General features: G+C 40.4%; 1 protein-coding gene across 1 annotated transcript; it reads right to left on the bottom strand.

Annotated features, from left to right (window-relative positions):
* On the bottom strand, nt 15,922–20,481 carry LOC8074345 (mannose-6-phosphate isomerase 1). The gene is made up of 5 exons (XM_021460621.1): nt 19,758–20,481; nt 19,443–19,610; nt 18,117–18,329; nt 16,796–17,062; nt 15,922–16,558 (listed from the first exon to the last, which is right to left on the bottom strand). Exons 1-5 carry the CDS (start codon nt 20,154–20,156, stop codon nt 16,238–16,240), a joined length of 1,368 nt encoding a protein of 455 aa, XP_021316296.1. The 5' UTR covers nt 20,157–20,481; the 3' UTR covers nt 15,922–16,237.

Genomic DNA, 21,342 nt, shown 5'->3' with positions numbered 1-21,342 from the left:
CTTGCTCCCGCTCAAGGACCCGTTGAGCCACTTCTTGGGTCTTTATGAGTCCTTCCTCCAATCTGCGTATCCGTTCCCTGTCCTCTTCCTTCTTTCTCTGGTGGCTTCTATAAGTTTCCCTATCAGCAGGGAAGGCATGTTCCCACGTCACGGTGCCATAGCCTCTCGTCTGTCCACCGTGCTCAGGGTTCCCCAGGGCGAATGTCAACTCATCTTTATCTCTATTCGGCTGCCATTCTCCACTTTCAGCGATGGAGCGGGCTTGATGGAATCTTTCCGCAACAGCTTGGATGTGTTCCCCATACACGACCTTTCCGGTCTCAAGGTCCAGTGAGCCTCCGTGAGCGAAAAACCAGTGCTTCGCGCGCTCAAGCCACTCGAGGGATTCGGGCACCAACCCCCTGTCGATTAACTCTTTTTCGGCCTTTTCCCACTTAGGAACTGCGGTTTGGTAGCCACCTGATCCCATCGTGTGGTGGTAGGTCTTGCGTCGGGCATTCTCTTGGTTCTTTCTCACTCGTTCCTGAGCCTCTTCGGACATCTTGAACCATACAAAGTCGTCCCAAAACAGCCGTAGCTTCGCATAGTTCGGAGAGTTGAAATCTGGAGTCATGTTTTTCTTGATGTAGTCTTGATATAGACGCTTCTTATAGCCCTGGAACATTGGTGCCATCTTCTTCATAGACCAATCTCGGACTCTTTCCTTCAACTGTTCATCATTTGTCTCCAGTGTAAAATGTTGCAAGACATCACCCTAGAGTAGCTCCTTGTCACGTGTAGAGACATAACTAATTTCTGGGTCTTTCTTGTTCTCCTTCCATTCACAGACACTGATTGGGATCCTATCCCGGACAAGGTACCCTAAGTGGTTCACGAAGGCCCTTGAATGGGGTCCAAGTAGCTTGCCTGTTGCTTCCTCGAATTCTGAGATTACTAACCGGCCCTCCATAGGCTTCTTTGGGCCTCGTACTCTCCGGCTGGTCCCCGTGGTTGTCGTCGAGCCAGAGGGCTATGTAGAAAGAAAAAAGACAATTTAATACAAGATTTCGAATTATACCTGTAAAAACAAAGGAGACTGCCATATTACAGACCTGCTGGCCAGCATTGTCTTACTCATTCAGGTCGACCAAATACTGAGAGCAGTCATCGATTCCCTCAGGGTTCTCATCGCCTTCGCGATCATCGTGATAAACTTCTTCAGTGGGACCGTGGATCAGGTTCATCATTTCCTCTTCGTGTTCTCTCGGATCGGCCATTTCTGCAGAAATATGTGACACATCACTACTAGCACTACTGTGTATACTTGACAAGGAAACAATATATAAAACTAGGGTTTAGGGTTTAGGGTTTAGGGTTTAGGGCTTAGGGCTTAGAACATCACTAAATACATCACAGAACACTATATGTATACTATATGTTATTACGTGAAAAAAACTAAATACACCATAGAACATCACTAATTACATTAAAGAACATCGTATATATATTACGTGAAAATAAATAAGAAATTGGTGACACGTGACTACTATAATATACATGAAAATAAATAAATATATATGAATTTGAGCAGAGGCAATATTCTAGATTTATAAGAAATTGGTGACACATGACTACTAGCACTACTGTGTATACCTGACAAGGAAACAATATATAAAACTAGGGTTTACAACTTAGGGTTTTCAGCAACAGTTTACGGCTAAGGGTTTGGGGTTTACGGCTTAGGTTTCAAGGTTTAAGGTTTACGGCTTAGGGTTTACATCATTTGTACCACTAATTATAGCACTAATAATTGTACCACTAATAGATCCATCTCGACATACCTGTAGTTTGAAGGCGGTGAGACGGCGGAGAGACGGCGGTCGGTGCGGAGACTCGACGGGGACTTTGGTGACGACGGCAGAGAGACGTCGATCTCGAAGAAGGAAGAAATAGGGAACAAATATTATATCATATTTACATATTGTGGCACATGCATGAAGCACTAAATATAGAAAAAACAAAAACTAATAACATAGTTTGTCTGTAATTTACAAGACAAATCTTTTGAGCTTAGTTAGTTTATAATTGGACAATATTTGATACAAACAAACGAAAATGCTACAATACCAAAATAGAAAAATTTTTCGGAACTAAACAAGGCCTAAGAAAAAAATATATAATGTAATACAAATAATAACTAGAGCAAAGCATAAGAAAAAAAATAAATACATGTAACAAAGAAAAAAAATTTAAAGAACATCGTATATATATATATATTACGTGAACATCACTATAGTTATTTCTTTGTTTATTCATATTTTTTTAATTTTCATTTCTCAGGCCTTGTTTAGTTCGCAAAAATTGCAGTTTCTGGCTAGCACTTTCATTTTTATTTGACAAACATTGTCCAATTATGAAATAATTAGGCTCAAAAGATTCATCTTACAAATTATAGGTAAACAGTGCAATTATTTTTTATTTTGTCTATTTGCAAAATAGGAATAGTACTACTTTCGTTTGTATTTGACAAATATTATCCAATCATGTACTAATTAGACTCAAAAGATTCGTCTCGTCAATTCCGACCAAATTGTGCAATTAGTTTTTATTTTTGTCTATATTTAATACTTCATGCATGCGTCTAAAGATTTAATGTGACGGAGAATTAAAAAATTTTACAAAATTTTTTAGGAACTAAGGCCTTGTTTACTTCCAAAATTTTTTGCAAAATAGGAATAGTAGTACTTTCGTTTGTATTTGACAAATATTGTCCAATTATAGACCAGCTAGGCTCAAATTCGTCTCGTCAATTTCGATCAAACTGTGCAATTAATTTTTTTTCATCTACATGGATTTGCACACATAGTTTTCCTACCAAAACCACCACAAGAAATCATGTATTTCTATAGACGGTTTTCTTAAGAAATCGCCACTAAAAATCAGATTTGTTACGGCGGTTTCTTAACAAAACCATCTGTACAAATAAGTTAAAATTGATTTTTTAGTTTTTCAAATGACATTGTATGAAAAAACCACCAAAAAAGTTGTAGATCTCGAAAAGTTATGAAAATTTGAACTTTTTCATTTACAATTATCTTGTCATCGATAACAATGTTCGAATTTGTTAAATTTGAAATTCAAATTTTGTAAACGACCTCGGATGAAGAAACTACTAATAGAAAAGTTGCAGATCTTGAAATCTTATGAAACTTTTTAGTTGACAACTTTTTTGTTTGAATTCGTTTAGGGTCTCAAACAATCAATGTATGCTCGGTTTAGGATAATATGTGGGGAACCAAACTCTAATATAGACACAAGTGAGTGATGGGTAAAGTGGTAGAGGAGGTTAAGCGCGAGAGGGAGATCAAGGTTCGAATCATGTCAGCAGTGTAGTGCGCGATTTTCCACGAAAAAAAATGTGCGACTTACGTCTTCGATGGAGACGGGCGGCCGGTGGTTCTGGAAAACGGTTGTGCAAATGAGTTAGAAACTGCCTGTATAGAGCTTCTATCTACTAGTGAAAAAGGATTTGAGAGCACTAAGGCTGTCTCCAACAACTCTTACCCAAAATATAAGACCCATTTGAAGTTTGGGTAGCTCTACAGGTAAAATGTTCTATAGCTATTTTTAATCTTCGCTAACAACAACATTCAAAAGAGAACCCTTTCTGCAAATGGGTCTCGAGGAGAGAGGATACTCATATTTGGGTTATGCCTCTCCTGATTTGAGGCCCTGTTGTCGGGGCACCGCCCTACTAACAATATGACATTTCTCACTCCTACAATTTGGAACGCGGGGCTGCGCTCCCAAGTAGGCCACAATAGCAAATGAAATTTGGACCGTTTGATCTCCATCCTGTGCCTCTTGTTTCTCCCACCATCGTCGAGGTAGAGGTAGATTGATATCCAGTCGGCGCTCTTGTCGTGGTTACCATCAGGGTATAGTACCTGATGTCGCTGAACATGACGGAGTTGATGAACTTGCCGACGCCGCCCTTGGTTCGGGTGTAGCTCTCGACCTTGAGCTCGTGTCACCTGGTAGTCGTCTCGGTGGTGATGGTTCACGTCCTGCTACTGTTGTCGTTGCCACTGGTGGCAGACGACAACGAGGCAGACGCATAGTCCTAAATACTGGCTGAAAACTGACGAAAACCGGTAAATATCGGTCCTACCGGTCCCCTCCTGTATTGACCGGTATTGAGTGGTATGGTAAATTTTGATTAGAATTCAGCTAAAATTTGACCGGTATTCGACCGGTTTTAATGAAATTTCGCTGCCGCCTTTGTCCTGGGGGAGCAATGACGTCACTTACTTCCTCTGGTATGCCGTCTAGCGAGGGCCTGTAGGCTCCGTGCGTCCGCACCTATGTCAGATGTGGATCAGGTGGAGCGAGAATGACAGCGTGGGCATGAACGGTAAGATCAACTGTGTGGGTCCTTCTCCATCTCAGCAAGGCCGTGGGCCATGGATAAGGGATGCGCAAGGATGACAGCGCGAACGGTGAGCTCGACGGTGCGAGTGCGATGAGTGGCTTCGCAGCAGGGAGGGATGAGAAGTGTGGCTGTGTGGGCAAGGGGGAGGCAACGTGGGAGAGGATGTTGCAGCATTGGTGTGTGCGTGATTGGAGCGGGATCGCGTGGAAGGGGATGGAGCGTGAGTGGAGGATGGATGGGTTGGCGCGAGCGAGTGCACGTCTAGGTGCACCATGCGGCGGGCGGGCGAGTGGATGCCCTAGTCTTAGCGTCTATAATGAATTTATTCCTCATACTTTTTTAGTAAATGTTCTTTTTTCACAAAAATAAAAGGTATATTCAACTTTGAACTCAAATCTAGATCCTTTAAGATCCTAACAGGTCATTTAATTTCTAGATGCAAACTATAGCTCTTTTAGAAAAGTAAAGAATCCATCTTTTCGTGACACCTTGTTTGTAATCAAATTCAAGTTCAATGATAAGACAACATATAATGGGCATGTTACATCAACCACTTTAAATTAAACAAAACTAAAACTATGACTCAAATAGAACACAAACAAACATGAATAGTTCTATCATCATGAACTTGCTCAACAATGATTGTCAAAATTTTTCATTTCCATCTTAGCAACAAAACTCACTTTAGAAGGGTCAGATTCTTCGATAGTAAATGGCGAAAGAATCTATGAAAAATATGTGCAGACCAATACAATGCAAAGCTTGCCTTGTAATTTGCTACATTCTTCTTAGTTTCCTCAAACATCTCAATTTTCTATCTTAACAATGTTATCCCCATATTTGGTCTCAACTATAAAATCTTTTATATAGCTATCAGCCTCAATGTTGTCTCAACTATAAACTGTTTTATATAGCTATCAACCTCAATGTTCATAGGATGAGTTTCTGTAGATCAGATGCACACAAATGATGTTTCATGTTCACATGAATGATGTTTCATGTTCATCCATGCAGATTAGGCATGAGAAGCAATACCAAGCACTTAGTTCAACAAATGCATGCATGGTTTCTTCACCTATTTAAGGCACGAAGCAGATATCACAAGTTTCTAGCCCTAAGTTGGATATAACATTCATTTGTTGCCCTGATATTATAAATAGATAGTCTCGATGTGTCATTTTTTTAATTATCTGAGGTCATGATTGGTCATGCAATAGAGGCTTCAAAGGGGTCAATGGATTAATGTATTTTTCATCTAGAGTTAATTCATTACCATACTTCTATAAGTCAAACTGCATTTTTTACTAGCACAAAAGGTTTATTTTTCATCAGATTTGGAAATGAAATACAAACCAATAGAAAAATAAACAAGATATGAAGGGATTTCTTCATCAACTCTATACACTATGATAACCCACCTAATTAACTAACTTCTGAACAAGTGTGGAACATGAGAATTTGTGTGTAGCTAGTACCTAACCTACGTATGACAACACCAGAACCCAATTGCACTCCACTGAGGAAAATGTCATCTTCCTTTGCATTTGCATTGTTAGTCCTGATGCCTGTTTGGATTTATTTTCTCCTTTGGCTGCCATGCATGACGATGAAGATGGATGGACCAGGCACTAAAGACATGGTGACCAATATGCCTAGCTAGAGGTAGTAAGTAGCGGTCAAGTTCAAATTCGTCACTAGATGGGGTGTAATGAGTCACATATGGCTATATAGACATTACATGCAATATTTCCAGAAAGACCTGCATGTACAAAATCAAAACCTTATTACCTAGATACAAGACATGATATTTCAGATAGATATGTAAATTACATGTGAAAAGGAACAATATTCATTAGACTATCTTAACTTGGATTGACTGTAATCAAATTCTGTATGTTTTGAGCAATCACATTCATTGTGCAATCCCTTCAGTTCGGACTTAGACCTACATGGACAACATTGTCTAAAGTGGCCATACATTGGATGCACTCCACTGACAGACATGCATGAGATTCATTCGCACTAACATAAAGTGCTTCACTAGGATTGAGCTTAACAAAACTGAGGAAGAACACTGCAGAACACCAACATCTTTTTTTAACATAATGGAAGGAGCTCTGCAATTCAATTAAGTAGGCCAAATTTATAAGGGAAAGCAGACCTGAAAACCGTACAAGATGACACAGATTAAAACACATGAAAACTCACAAAACCATAAAACAATAGCCTTGATGACTATAACCTATGGCAACCAAATTACACATAGAGGTAACATAAAAACCAACGGTGCCCACCGCATGTCCTCAAAAAACAGCTCCTGCATCCCGCAGTGAACAATAGCCAAAGGCCCTGGTTTCCTGCTTGCCGACAAAGGTGGCACTGCTTTTCCAATGACAAAACTAGTCCCTCCATCTTTGCCAATACATGAAAGCATCATAAGGATGAATTAGACAGATTATAAGATTAGTCAGAACAAATTTCATGAATTATTTATTCAGACATTATATTTCTCTCCACTCAAAAAAAAGTATAAATCATGCCCTCACCCTACATTAGAGATGAGCAGTGCCATAAAACACAAGATGGAAGTAGCAGAACAAATGATGTAGTTGGCGCTTGGGAAAGATGATGAAGATATCATAGGACAAAGGACAATTCAATGCAAGTTGGCGTATAAAATTCGGTGATAATTATTACACCAGATTATGCTCTATTGCCCTCCTAAGGCTGTCTCCAATAGGACATGCATTTGGAAACCCAAACCCAAAATAGGTTTCCAACACAATACCTATAGCCTCCAACAGAGTACCCATACAGAAAACCCATTTTGGGTATCAGGAGAGGCATAACCCAAATTTGGGTATCCTCTCTCCTCGAGACCCATTTGTAGAGAGTGTTGTCTTTTAGGTCTTGTTGTTGGAGAAGACTAAAAATAGGTATGGAACCTTTTAACTGTAGCGCTACCCAAAGGACAAATGGGTCTTGTATTTTGGGTGACGATTGTTGGAGATAGTCTAAAGACACCTCCCACCCACCAAGCTAGCAAACATTTTTCAAGAGCATGGCTGCATGTGATTTAAACAGGACCTGTGTACAAGGGCCCATCAGCTAAGCTAGGTACCATTGGCCACACGGTATATCCAGAACACTAGAACAGCTTTAGTGGACAGCATAACTTGTCGTGGAACTAAAGGCCACATGGTCAGAAGTTGAGAGCCACAAAAGGTCTGTGATTAACCAGCATGTGCATGCTACTTATTTATAAACCTCTGCTGACACCATCTCAGAACAAGAATAAAAAAGTTCAGAGGGTCCACTCATTTGTTCAACGGTTAATCTGAGTATCTATGCCATTTATTACTGGTGCACCCCTGTATAACTATACCAAATTCAATTATTTGTGATGAATGGGATTAGTTACTTACATAATTCATTCATTCATTCATTTTCCTACTACTACACATATATGACATTAATTATTGGCATACTGACCACACACCCATGAGCAGACCCATCGTACTCACCAAACAAACCAACAAATTCAACAGCCGGCATCTGCTAATGTCATCCAAAGTCCGAGTCAATGTCACCACACGTTGGAGGAAAATCAATAAACTTTCTTGGCCATTAACAGAGGTACTGTTGCATGCACGCAATTGTTTTATATAGCTAGCAATCTCAATGTTCACAGCATGTGCTTCTGCTAATCAGATGCACACAGATGTTGCATCATTTTCGTTCCATGCAAATTTTACATGTGGAATAAAAAATTTCATTAAATTGTTCATCAAATACATGCCTTTTTCTTCACATACTTTTAGATCAAAACATTTACAAAGCAACATAAATATATTTTTAGGTACAGCATACATTTTTAGAAAAAAATGAGTGAAACAGAGAATCTCAATCTTTTTTTAAAATTTTGGAATTATTCAAGATCGCAATGAGTCATGCATGCAAAGGATCTGGACTTTGCAACAAGTCAACTTTCTATTTTTCACAAACACAATTTCAACTTTGAACTCAAGACTCAAGTACTGATAATTTAATTTGTAAAGGTAAAATACAGATTTTTAATGAACACCTTACCCTATTGATTGTGGATTGTGATCAAGTTCAAGCTCAATATCAAAGATAAAGGTTACATTGCAAGAACAACAATTTAAATATAAGGAAAACTATGATTCAAACTAACATGAATAATGATAAACATCACAAACTTGCTCAATAATGTCTGCCAAAGTGTCAGCAAAAAACCCTTTACTTCAAGTCAACGCTTCCTCAAAAATTATCCACGTTTGAAAGCTTCCTCAGAAACTCTTTACTTTCTTTTTAGCTTTCTTTGGAATTCTCTACTTTCTTCTCAGTTTCCTTGAACATCTCAAATTTCTATCTAAACAATGTTGTCACTAATTAGTTTCACAACCTTCATCATCTCAAATTTCTATATGAACAATGTTGTCCCTTATGGTCTATATAAAGTTTGAACACTACTTGTCTCAATTGTAAACTATATAGCTATCAATCTCAATGTTCACAAAATGTATTTGTCTAATCAGATGAATACAAATGTTGTTTCATGTTCATCCATGCAGTGCTTATAGATGCATACAAATGTTGTTTCATGCTCATCTTTGTAGACTAGGCATGCTAAGGAATAACTTACTCAACAATTAGTTTATCAAACACATGCCTAGTTTCTTCATCTCTCTCAGGTACCAAGCAACAAAAACATGTTTTAGGAGACATCACACATTTCTAGCCTTGAGCTTCAAACGCCCCGTGAGTCTTTTTTTCAATCATTCAAGGTCATGATTGCTCATGCAATTGAGGCTTCAATGGGATCCATGGTATTTGTCGTCTAGAATTAATTCATTTCTACACTAATAAGTCAACCTCCATTTTTTCATGAACACGAAAGGTACCACCGCTACATATTAACTTTTCACTATTGCCACTTTCGTTGTTGTAGCGATAATGTAATACCTGATTTTAAAGAACAAAGACAAGCCAGCCATATGTGTTCCCACGAAGTCCACACATACAATAACAAAAGGAACAATACCACAAACAATGTTATATAGCGGAAATATAATTGTAATTAACATTTACATTTGAGTACTATGGAACGGTAACTACTCTTCAGGCTCAATCTTCACAGGGATGATGGACTAGAGGCTACATATGCCAAGCATTTCTGATAGTTTTCTGAGAATGTCCTTTGTGACTCCATCAGTCTTGTGATTAACTCTTACTAGTAGACTGGAGGGGTGAGAAATAGCAAGGGTGAGCACATTTCGTACTCAACAAGTATAAATAGGAGTTTATGAGGCTCAAAAAGCTGACACTGGTTTGACTGTTTTAGCTTTTAAGTATGAAATATGTATAGCGTTAATAGCATTCAAGGCAGTATTCATTACCATGACCACATGATCAATGTATACAAGAATAAAGAATAATACATAAATAATATAATTAGTCATCATCCATCATTATTATTATCATTAAATAGTGAGCATCTATTCCATCAGTTTTCTAGGCCACCCATAACCATGGGGACAGCTAGTACACTAGATTGCTAAACTCTACGCAGAGGAGCACACTTTCACTGTGAGTCATGATTTCCATATGCACAGGTTAGCTAGGCCCATAACACTAAAAATTATATAAAGCCACTCAAAGGTTCGTGTAACATCCTAAAAATTCACATTCAAAGATCACTCGCATTAAAAATTATTTTCAAAATATATTTCAAAAACTATAAAATAATTTGAGCTCTATAGTATCTCCATCTAATCCATCCATATTTTTTCGCGCACAAATAAGAGCGAGTACCAGCAAGCTTACATGCAAGAAAACATAGCAGTGCACACACACGAATATATCTCATGCATGCATGCATGCATGACAAGCATGCACCGTCCATTTGCATGCACCTGCATGCAAGGACACGGTGATTAGGCACCGTCCATTTGCATGCATCGTGCATGCAAATTAGGCACCGACCATGCGCTACAGTAGCATTTTTAATGGCACGCAGCTGAGCACTTTGGCCTATAAAAAGCCAGCCTCGGGTGCTCACTCTCACCACCCGAGAAACACGTTCACTCACTCGCTCACTCGCTCTCACTTCGTGTATACCGTATACGGCCATACGCACAAGTCGAGCTCGACTGTCGTTGCAAGACGAGGTGAGCAGCTCATGAGCATCTCCTTGCTCTTCTCTGTCTTTCTGTAGTATTTTCCTATATTTTTCCTTGTATTTGTCTGTACCGATTCACTGCCAAGAACTCCACGAATACAACCATGACATACAGAAGAGCTCTAATGACCCCTGCTAATTTCTCTCTAACCATGCATGCGTGGGCCATAAGCATTAACTTCACCAAATAGTACATGCATGCATGCACTACCAGCCAAGCAAATGCCCACATGAAGCATCCATTCCTTAATCATCGTTAGCCTTTTTCGCATGATTAAATTTCGGTCATTTTACAAATACCACATGCTAACTCTGATTTCAATAATTCTTTTTCCTAAATTCATCTAAAATCATGGTCTACCTCCCATATTAATTTCATGATTTTTAGAGCTTATTTGAATTTATGTGATTATTTATCTGTGCTTGTTGTCTGTGTCGGTCGTCGTGTATTTTAGCTTACGGAGTGAACGAGACGGAAAACGATAACTTTGGAGACGAGTACCGCGAGTTTGACGCCGAGGACCTGGACTGTCAGCAGGAGTTTGCCGAGGACGCCGACGGAGGCAAGTCCAACCGATCCCCTTTGATGCATATTGATCCTATTTTTAAACACAACCCGTAGAAGCTGTTTTAAATATTGCATGTACGATATATGTACGAAGTATTTTCGCTGCTTAGTTAAAACCTGTTGAATAGCCATCCTTGAATTGATATTACCCGGTAATTGTCTTGTTCAAACCTAGAAACAAATAATATGCTATGACAGAAATATTATTATTTAGTATGCTTAGGACTTGTTACTCATCCTGGATACTCATCGCTATATTTTTCAAATATAATGATTTTAAAAGTAAAAGGTGTGAGTGGTGAAAATAAATTGTGGGTATTATGAAAGGGTTAATGAACAAGTTATAGATGTGATTACTATGGAGATGGGGCGGATGGGATCTCTTTTGGGATGCCCTGGTGTTGTGGCTTATACCTTGCGGGGTTAAGCGAGAAGATATCCGCCTTGTCTCGATTAAGGACTGAGTTGATGATTCATCTTGCCTAACTCATTTATCGTACAACCACTCGCCTTGCATGTGAAAGGCTTAGTCTAAATCCCTCTAATTAGTATGGCAATCACCTGGAGGCAGGTGTGCAACGGGACACTAAGTGATGTATGTGAAATTGTGGAAATATATGAAAAGAGCTTTGTGAATTATTGTGGTATCATGAGATGTGGCCTTAGTGTTCCCGTGGTGAGCGCCATTACTTAACTATGGAGGGTAATGACTTTGATGGATCTGTGCTTGCATGACGGTGTAAGTTATGGTATCCTACTTGTGGGAAAAGTGTACAACCTCTGCAGAGTGTAAATCTATCTGGATAGCCGTGTCCGCGGTCTCGGACGGGTTATGGTTTGGTTTCAACAACTAGATGGGTTTGGATGAGTGAAAATATGAGAGTGAGTGTGATTTTGGAAATAAATGGTTTACTGCCGTTGTGTTGTGGGAACAAGGGTTCAACAACACTTAAAATTGTGATCAAACCCCCATTTTCAGAAATATTATCATATATGGAAAAAGAGGTCTTTTACAACAGTATTTGTGAACTGAAACCTTGCATGTGTAAAAAGATAGCTTTATGCAAATAAAACTAAGCCTCATCCTTGATTTATCCATATGCATATATATTGTTATCCCCTTCCGTAGGGTAAGGTTGGATTTGCTGAGTACTTTGTACTCACCCTTGCTTTATTAAACAGAGGAAGACCCAGACTTCGATCCCGAAGTGGTGTTCGAGTAAGGTCGTGTCTGCACCCAACTAAGCCTGTGGCATTGGGACTCGTCAGATGTTCGATTGTGATATCGTTTGTTTCTGGGTCCTTTGGACCTATGTTGTATTTTGGTGTCTTATTATTATAGCGTGCTTTCCTTGTCCAAGCTTACCGAGACTACTGCGCTGAAACTTATCTGATGTAATAAATGTGTTACTAGCCTCCTGGGACTAGTATTGTATCACATTTGAGTTCCTGGTTTACCAGGGGCGCTTCAGTTCGTCTAACAAGTTAGGGCCGCTAGATTTCAATAGTCAGTTTGTGTGATACAACCACTCACTGGGATCCATATTCTGTTTTTCCTCATTTGCGCCACACGGGTAACCTCTAACAAGCTTGAAAAGGTCCCTTAAGCAACTAGAGCCAGAGCCATATAGCCCTCATATCTGTATGAATTGTCCCAGCTTTTGCCAAGGGATAAGTCCTTATGGAGGGTCAAAAACATCCAACAAAGGTCAGAGCTCTTCTCACCCTTTTTGTTCATATTGCTAAAAAGTATCTTTTAGTGTTTATTGCATATTCCAATACTCATGTTACAAGATCATGGTCATAAATTCAGCACTAGCAAATACTACCCACATGCACATATCCCAGGGTAAACAAGGTATAAGGTAATTCAATACTAAATCATCCTTAGAAAGGTATCAAAAGACACATGCACATGTATTCATTATATATAGTGAATAGATAATCAAGGAGGTCCCAAGCTATATGTCATCATCTTCTGATCTTCAGCGCCCACAAACCATTCTCATCTACTCGTAGTAAGCACCACACATAGGCAAACATACAAGCAACAAATAAAAGCAACTAAGAACAATACACCACACAAGAGAAAATAACGTATTAAAGGAGAACTAATTACTATGGTCATGAGAACACAAGGAACACCACGAGTAGGGCTATGATTGAAAAGAAACAACTACCGAGAGTTTCTATTATAAGAGAAACAATTTTAACCGGTATAAATAATATAAAATTATGTATGAATAAAATATGATCATCTCCAACACGTATCATGTATAATTTAAATAGATGTTCTCACACTTTCTTTGAAAAGTTAAAGTTTACCTTTGATTAAAATGATGTGTGCATGCTTATATTTAAAATATGATTATTGATTAAATAATAGACATGTTCATAAATAAAATATAACTAGTTCCAATTTGCTATCATGTAGATTGTATCGGCGAGAATCTAACGCGATAAGAAAGAACTAAATTGGAGTCCAAACAAATAAATGGTGGCTATGCAAATCTGTAAATCACTACCAAAATGGTGGAGTTCTCCTAGTGTTTTTAGTTAGTAATAAAACACTATCACTAGTCAAAACACTAGGGAATCCTCACTAGGAGGTATTTACTAGGGAAAGTTTATACTAAATTTTGAATGCTAAAACACTAGGAAAACCCCACACTACTAGGAGAAATTGAAAAATCTGGTTGTAAATTGCGTCATCTTCTACCTTTGACTGCAGATCGCGGCCTCCATAGCCGGGTCTGTTGGAGCCAGTGGCTGAGCGTGAAGACAAATCAAGGGGGGGAGGGGCAATTTCATGTCTAATGAGGTTCGTTGGCACTAACATAAAGTGCTTCACCAGGATTGAGCTTAACGAAATTTAGGAAGAACACTGCCGGAACACCAACATCTCCTGGCCACTGCTTCTCCAATGACAAAACAAGTTGCTCCTTCTTTGATAAACTTCTAGCCTGAATACATGGAAGCATCAGAGTATTAGATTAGCTAGAACAAATTTCATGAATTACTTCTTCAAACATTATGTTTCTCTCCACTTTACATAAGTCATGCCCTCACCCCGCATTAGACATGAGAAGTGCTATAAACCACAACATGGATGTGGCAGAACAAATGATGTAATTGACCCATGGGAAAGATTATGAAAATAACATAGCACAAAGGACTATTCTATGGAATGTGGTGTAGAAAATTCAGTGATAATTACACCATAGTATGCTCTGTTGCCTTCCTGAAAACACCTCCCACCACCAAACTAGCAAACATTTTTCAAGAGCACCGCTGGATGTGATTTGGAGAGGACCTCATCTATGGTACCATTGGCCACAGGTTATATCCAGAACACTAGAATTTTTAGTGGACAGTATAACTCGACATGGAAATAAAAGGCCGCACGTTCAGAAGTCGAGAACCTCACGAAAGGCCTGTGATTAACCAGCATGTGCATGTTACTTGTTTAGAAACCTCTGCTGACACCATCTCAGAACAAGAATAAAAATGTTCAGAGGATCCACTTGTTTGTTCAACAGTTAATCTGAGTATATATGCCATTACTACTGGTATACTTATATATAATTACCAAATACAATTATTTCTTGTGAATGCAATTAATTAATTGCATAAATAATTCATTCATTTTACTACTGGTACTACTTATATTGGCATACTGATCACACCCATGAGTACACTGCGGACTCATCGGACTCGCCAAACAATCTAACAAATTCAACAGCCGGCACCAGTTGATGCCATCCAAATTCCAACTATCCAAGTCAACGTCACAACACATTGGAGAAAACGCAATAGAATTTTCTTGGCCATTAACAGTGGCACATCGCATGCGCAAATTTGTTTTATATAAGCTATCAATCTCAATGTACACAAAATGATGTTGCATCATTTTCTTCCATGCAAATTTTACATGTAGAATAATAGTTTCAGCAATTTGTTCTTCAAATACCTGTCTTTTTCTTCACATATCTTTTGATCAAGACATTTACAAAGCAATGCAGCACACTTTTCTAGAACAGAGAGTGAGCAGAGAATCTCAATTGTTTTTTTCTTTTTGAGTCATTCAAGTTCACGATGAGTCATGCAATTGGTGATTGGTGAGGATGAAAGGACTTTGCAACTGAATTCAGCTTTGAACTGAAATACAAAGATCCTTTAATTTACAATGGTAAAATACAGCTTCTCTATTGAATACATCATTGATTGTTCTTATTGATCATCTTCAAGCATAGAAAGAAAGGTCACATTACAGACGTGAATAGTGATAACATCAGGAACTTCTTCACATCACAAACTTGTTGAACTATGGCTATCAAAGCTTTTATTTTTTTTCTTACTGAAGTTTCCTCAAAAATTTCCTACTTTCTTTTTATTTTTCTTTGAAATTCCATACTTTCTTCTCAGTTTCCTTCAACATCTCAAATTTCTAACTGAACAATGTTGTCCCCTAACGGTGGTCTATATAAAGTTGGAACACTAGTCTCAACTGTAAGCTCTTCTACATATAGCTATCAGTCTCAATGTTCACGGAAGTCTTTCTTCATGCAGTGCTAATCAAATGCATACTAATGTTGTTTCATGTTCATCCATGTGGACTAGGCATGATGAGGAATCACACGTTTCTAGCCTTGAGCTTGAAACAGATAGTCTCAATGGGTCTCTTTTTCAATCAAGGTTATGATTGTTCATGCAATTGAGGCTTCAATAGGGTCCATGGTATTTGTTGTCTCGAATTAATTCATTTCTACACTTCTATAGGTCAACCTCCATGTTTTCATGAACATGAAAGATATATTCAATTCTGAACTCAATTACAGATCAATTTGTGATCCCAGCAGGTCACTGAATATTTGAAAATGTAATACAGCATTTGAGAAAAATAAACAGGATATAATGTGATGAAGTTATTCTCCATCTTTCCTATACACTATGATAACCAACCTAATTAACTAACTTTTGAACAAGTATCAAACATGAAAATCTTGTGTAGCTGGTACCTAACCTACAGATGCCAACCCTACAAACCAGTTGCCCATCAACTCAGGAAACTACTGTTTACCCCAGCCCTGTACAGCTGCATGGACCTGGGCAACGAAGTGTAGAGCTTGACCTTGGTGTGAGCCGGCACAAAGAAAACGTCACCTTCCTTTGCCTTTGCGTTGTCAGTCATGAAGCCTGCCTGGATTTCTCCTTCTCCTGTCACGACGATGAATATGGATGGACCAGCCACCGGAGACATGGTGACTGACTTGCCAGGAGGTAGCAAGTAGCGGTCAACTTCAAATTCGTCAGTTGATGGGGTGTAACGAGTTACATAAGGCTGTACAGGCATGCCTTGCATAATTTCCGGGGAGGCCTGAATGTAGAAAATCAAAACCTTATTACTTCTGTGGCAACATGTTTCAGGGAAGATGTGCAAGTTACATGCGAAAGGAACATCATTAATTAGACTAAACTAAGACTGATTGTAATCAAACTCCACATGTTTTGAGCAATCATATTTCATCATCAACTTATCAATAATGGATGATTATAAGCTGGTAGTGGTAATAAATGAAGAATAGAAATTAATGGAGGGAGTAAAACAACTGACCTGATTATAAGTCAACATCGAGCAGAGAGTTTGCACATCTCTGTATTTCGGAGTTAGACCTGCACGGACAACGTTGTCTGAAGTGGCCATACATTCGATGCACTCCCCTGAGAGATATGCATGAGGTTCGTTCGCACCGACATAAAGTGCTTCACCAGGATTGAGCTTAACAAAATTTAGGAAGAACGCTGCCAGAACACCGACATCTCCTGGGTACTGCTTCTCCAATGATAAAACAAGTTGCTCCTTCTTTGTTAAACTTCTAGCCTGAATGGAAGCATCATCAGAATGAATTAGACTAGATTAGCCAGAACAAATTTCATGAATTATTTCTTCAAACAAACATTATATTTCTCTGCACTTTATATAAGTCATACCCTCACCCTGCCTTAGAGATGAGCAGTGCATAAACCAGAAGACGGTAGTAGCAAAACAAATGATGCAATTAACCCCTGGGAAAGAGGATGTAGATAACATAGCACAAAGGAATATTCTACCTGAACAGGCTTCTAATTTCTGTAGTTAATTCAAGCATGTAATGGAAAAAATTCATAAGAGATATCTAGAAGATGTCCTCAGAAGCAGGGAAGGGATGGATTCGATACCATGTTTTTCAAGGATACTTGGGACTTCCATTAGTTTCATGTTCAGAACTACAAGTGACAAATTGTTTCGTTCGCACCACTAAATGACTGTATTCAGTAAGCATAAATATCACTTTGTTGGCTACATTCAAACATATGCTGCCCAATCGGATCAGTTGCCTCATCTTGCTTCACATCTGTCATTTTGAATGTAGCACTTTTCAAACATACCCAGCCTATTCCAGAGGTCATTTTGCCACTGTAGCACATTTTGGTGCTCAGAGAGAATACAGACACCAAGTCTGAAATGAAAAACAAATGGTGACATGTTACCACCCCATTGGCCAATATACCATTCTCTCGTTTCCACCCTTTCTCTCCCATGGGCATCTTCTCACTGTCCATCTCTAAACATTCAATCTCAAGGCCTAAGTAGACCAACAACACAATCAAGGCATTCTAACAGCTAATCAAAGTTATTTCCCTGTAACTCATAAAGGTAACTACTAACTACTACAGAATTGGCCTGCATGGATCTTAAGATTGGGCAGCACTGAATTATGCTTATATAGCTAAAAAAATCTTTCAACCCCCCTGAGAATGTAAATATATATATAAATTGGATCAAAGTAGAGCACCACAGCTGGAAAGTCACTGCCATCAATCTCTAGGATTACACAAGTAACTCAGATGGCATAATACTGATACAGCAAGAATTTTTCAGAAAAGGTCTTTACCTTACTCTCACTGTTCAAGCGAGTCTTAAGGTTTGCAATTGCTTCAGAAATTGCTTCATCACTCGCTGTCATTAACTTGGTGAAAGCAGATTTCAGATACGACCTCACGCCAATCCCCCCATCCTGCTCTTTGACACTCAAAAGCTTCCTAGATTCTTCTTTGCCAACTAATTCCTGAACCTCAGGTACAGTCCTCAATACTTCCTTGAGCTCCTGGACATCAGTATAAATAAGTCACTAAATAATATGCACAGCTCACACTGACGATCTGCTGGAAATTTGAGTGTCTTGAACACTTTGTATTCCCTTCAGGATGGAATACGATGGATTTAAACAACAGAATTGACAGTAATAAAAAAGAGAGAGAATATGCTGATCATGTAAACTGAATATCTCCCAGAATATAGTATGCAGTAACCACTTCACTGTCCCTTACTGCCTAACCTATTATTAGTAATAAAAAAAGGAACATATTCAAAATATCTCAAGGATCAATCTGAACTTAGATGATCTAATTTGTCCATTATGGAATGTGTCATATAAGAGTCAGTGATAATGACACCAGACTATGCTCTTTTGCCCTCCAGCAAACGCCTCCCACCCACCAAACTAGCAAACACTTTTCAAGAGCACCGCTGGATGTGATTTGGACAGGAGCTTCAGGACCAACCAGTTAAGATACCATTGGCCACGGGGTATGACATGTGTATCTAGAACGGCTTTAGTGGACAGTATGACTTGTCGTGGAACTAAGGCCACACAGTCAGAAGCTCAAAACCTCACCAACGGCGTGCGATTAACCACCACGTGCATGCTACTTGTTTATAAACCTCTTCTGACAGACTGACATTAACTCAGAACAAGAATAAAAATGTTCAGAGGATCCAATCGATTGTTCTATGCCATTACTCCCTGGTATATATTACTACCAAATTCAGTTGCAACTTGTGAAGAATGGGATTAATTATTCGCGTAATTGATTAATTCATGCCGGGGAGATGAGATCCCACCCCACCTGACCGTCAGTCAACTCCACCCACCTAATAACTATCCGGAATCATCTGCGGGATCCTGCTGCCACGTTCGATTAAAGAATGCAACTAAGCCAAATAAACCAACCAATTTAGCAGCCGGCGGCATCAGCTGATGATGCAATCCAAAGCTCCAAGTCAACGTCACCGCAGATTGGTAATTGGTTGGAGACAAAACTAAAGCAATAATAATGATAAATTTTTCTGGGCCATTAACCAAGGGACGGGGCACGTCGCGCGCACGAACGCAGCAGGGCCGCAGGAAAATGCCGTCGTCGTCGTGGGTACAACGTACCTGTGTGGCGGCGAAGCCGCAGAGCGCGTGGAATTCGGTGACGGCGACGGCCATCTCGGGCTTGTGGTTGGCGTCGCGGTACGTGGCCGGGCGCAGCGCGTGCAGCGCCGCGGCGAGGTCCCGGTCCGGGTGCGCCTGGATCGACAGCGCCTTCGCCACCGACAGCACCTGCGCGTAGCAGCCGGAGGAGGAGCCGGAGCGGTCAGCGAGCGGACAGGGAGGGGGAAAAAATGTTCTTTTTAATTTGATTGACGGGGCACGGGAGAAGGGGAAGGGGAATGGCGGACGGAACGGAAGCCACGGACGGACACGGACCTTGAAGAGGAACGGGAGGTCGCCGCCCCACCGCGCGGCGACGGCGCGGCCGAGCGCGGCGGGGTTACGGGCGACCCAGTCGCGGAGCGAGACGTCGGGCGCGAGGGAGGAAGGCGCGGCGGGGTGCGTGCCCATCCAGAGCTCGGCGCATGGCCTTCCGTCTCCGCCTCCGTCGGACGCCGAGGCCTCGCCGGCGAGGCGGGCGACGAGGGAGTCGGCGCCGCGTCGGCCCCACTCGTAGTGCTGCACGGCGCAGCGCAGCGGGAGGAGGCCCGGGAGCGGCAGCGCGGGCATCGGCGGGGCCTGGTCGTCGGCGGCGTCGGTGGGCGCCACGCGCAGGCCCAGCCGCTCCAGCAGCAGCGCTGCCGCGGGGCCCAGCGAGGCCGTCGACGACGCCATTCCGTCCTTCCGCGACGAGGGGTGAGGGGCGGCGGCGGTTGTGTGTACGATGATGTACCAGAAGAGGAGGAGGAGGAGGAGGAGGAGGAAATGTGGAGTGGGTTGGGGAGCGGTTGGGTTTTATGTAGGCGGGTGGGGGAGGAGGACGGCGACGGTGAACGGCGAGCTGCAGGGGAGGGGAGGAGGTTGGCCGGCCGGTTGGGTCACCGCGGGGAAGAGCGGTTAGCCGGTTACGCGTAGCGCCTTGTGGGCCCGGGCCGTTTACCTTTTTCCCGGGTAGAGATAGACAGGTACTGGTAGTGCTGTAGTAACTATACTGGTTAAAAGTTCAAAAAGGGAAAAACTACTGGTTCTGTATTTTTCAATTATTTTTTTATCTCATTTTCCCTTTTTTTTTGGTTATTATCACACGGCGACAATGCTGTGGTCGTATTTGCAGCTCTGTTTTTTTTTTTTGTTGGTTTGGTCATCACACGGCGACAATGTTGTGGTCGTATCGTATTTGCAGCCGAGTAATAACTAGTGACATAGGTGTACGGTACGTGTATACGTACACAGCCCATCATAGTCGTCCGAGTAGACAACTGGTGCTTTTAGCAAGGAAAGTCGCCGCTTGTATTCCAGTCCACAATTTTTTTTGGAAGAGTACTCCCTCCATCGCAAATTAAATGATGCTATGATTTTTATCGATCTATCTAATGATATTAATTATATACAATAGATATTAATAATTTTATATATATTTAGTTAAAGTCAAAATCGATTGACTTTTCGAGGAGCGAGAAGACATCTATATATTTTAGGACGGGGAGAGTAGACAAGCTATATATGCTTTTTTAATGGAAGCCTGAGGTTCATATATATTTACAAGGTAGAACTTTTGACAAAATTACACGCACGACTAGGATGCGCCGGTTGGTAAAATATATTCCTTGTAACCTTTTCTGCAGGGAATATCCATTTAGGATCTCTTTTGAGACCGTACTATGTACATCATATAATTTTTGTACATTTCAAAGGAGGAAAAAAGAATAAGTAATACAATGCTAGTCCTATAATATGGTTACAAAGGGATTAATGAATGAAGGATTGAAGTGAATACAGGAATTACATCGAAAAAGAAGATGTACTCCCTCCGCTAAGGTACCCCAAGCATTCAAAGTTGTCCATCCTCGAGTATGATGTA

This window comes from Sorghum bicolor, chromosome 5 (assembly GCF_000003195.3).
Source record: "Sorghum bicolor cultivar BTx623 chromosome 5, Sorghum_bicolor_NCBIv3, whole genome shotgun sequence".
Taxonomy (NCBI): domain Eukaryota; kingdom Viridiplantae; phylum Streptophyta; class Magnoliopsida; order Poales; family Poaceae; genus Sorghum; species Sorghum bicolor.
This window is presented reverse-complemented; position numbering and strand designations above follow the sequence as displayed.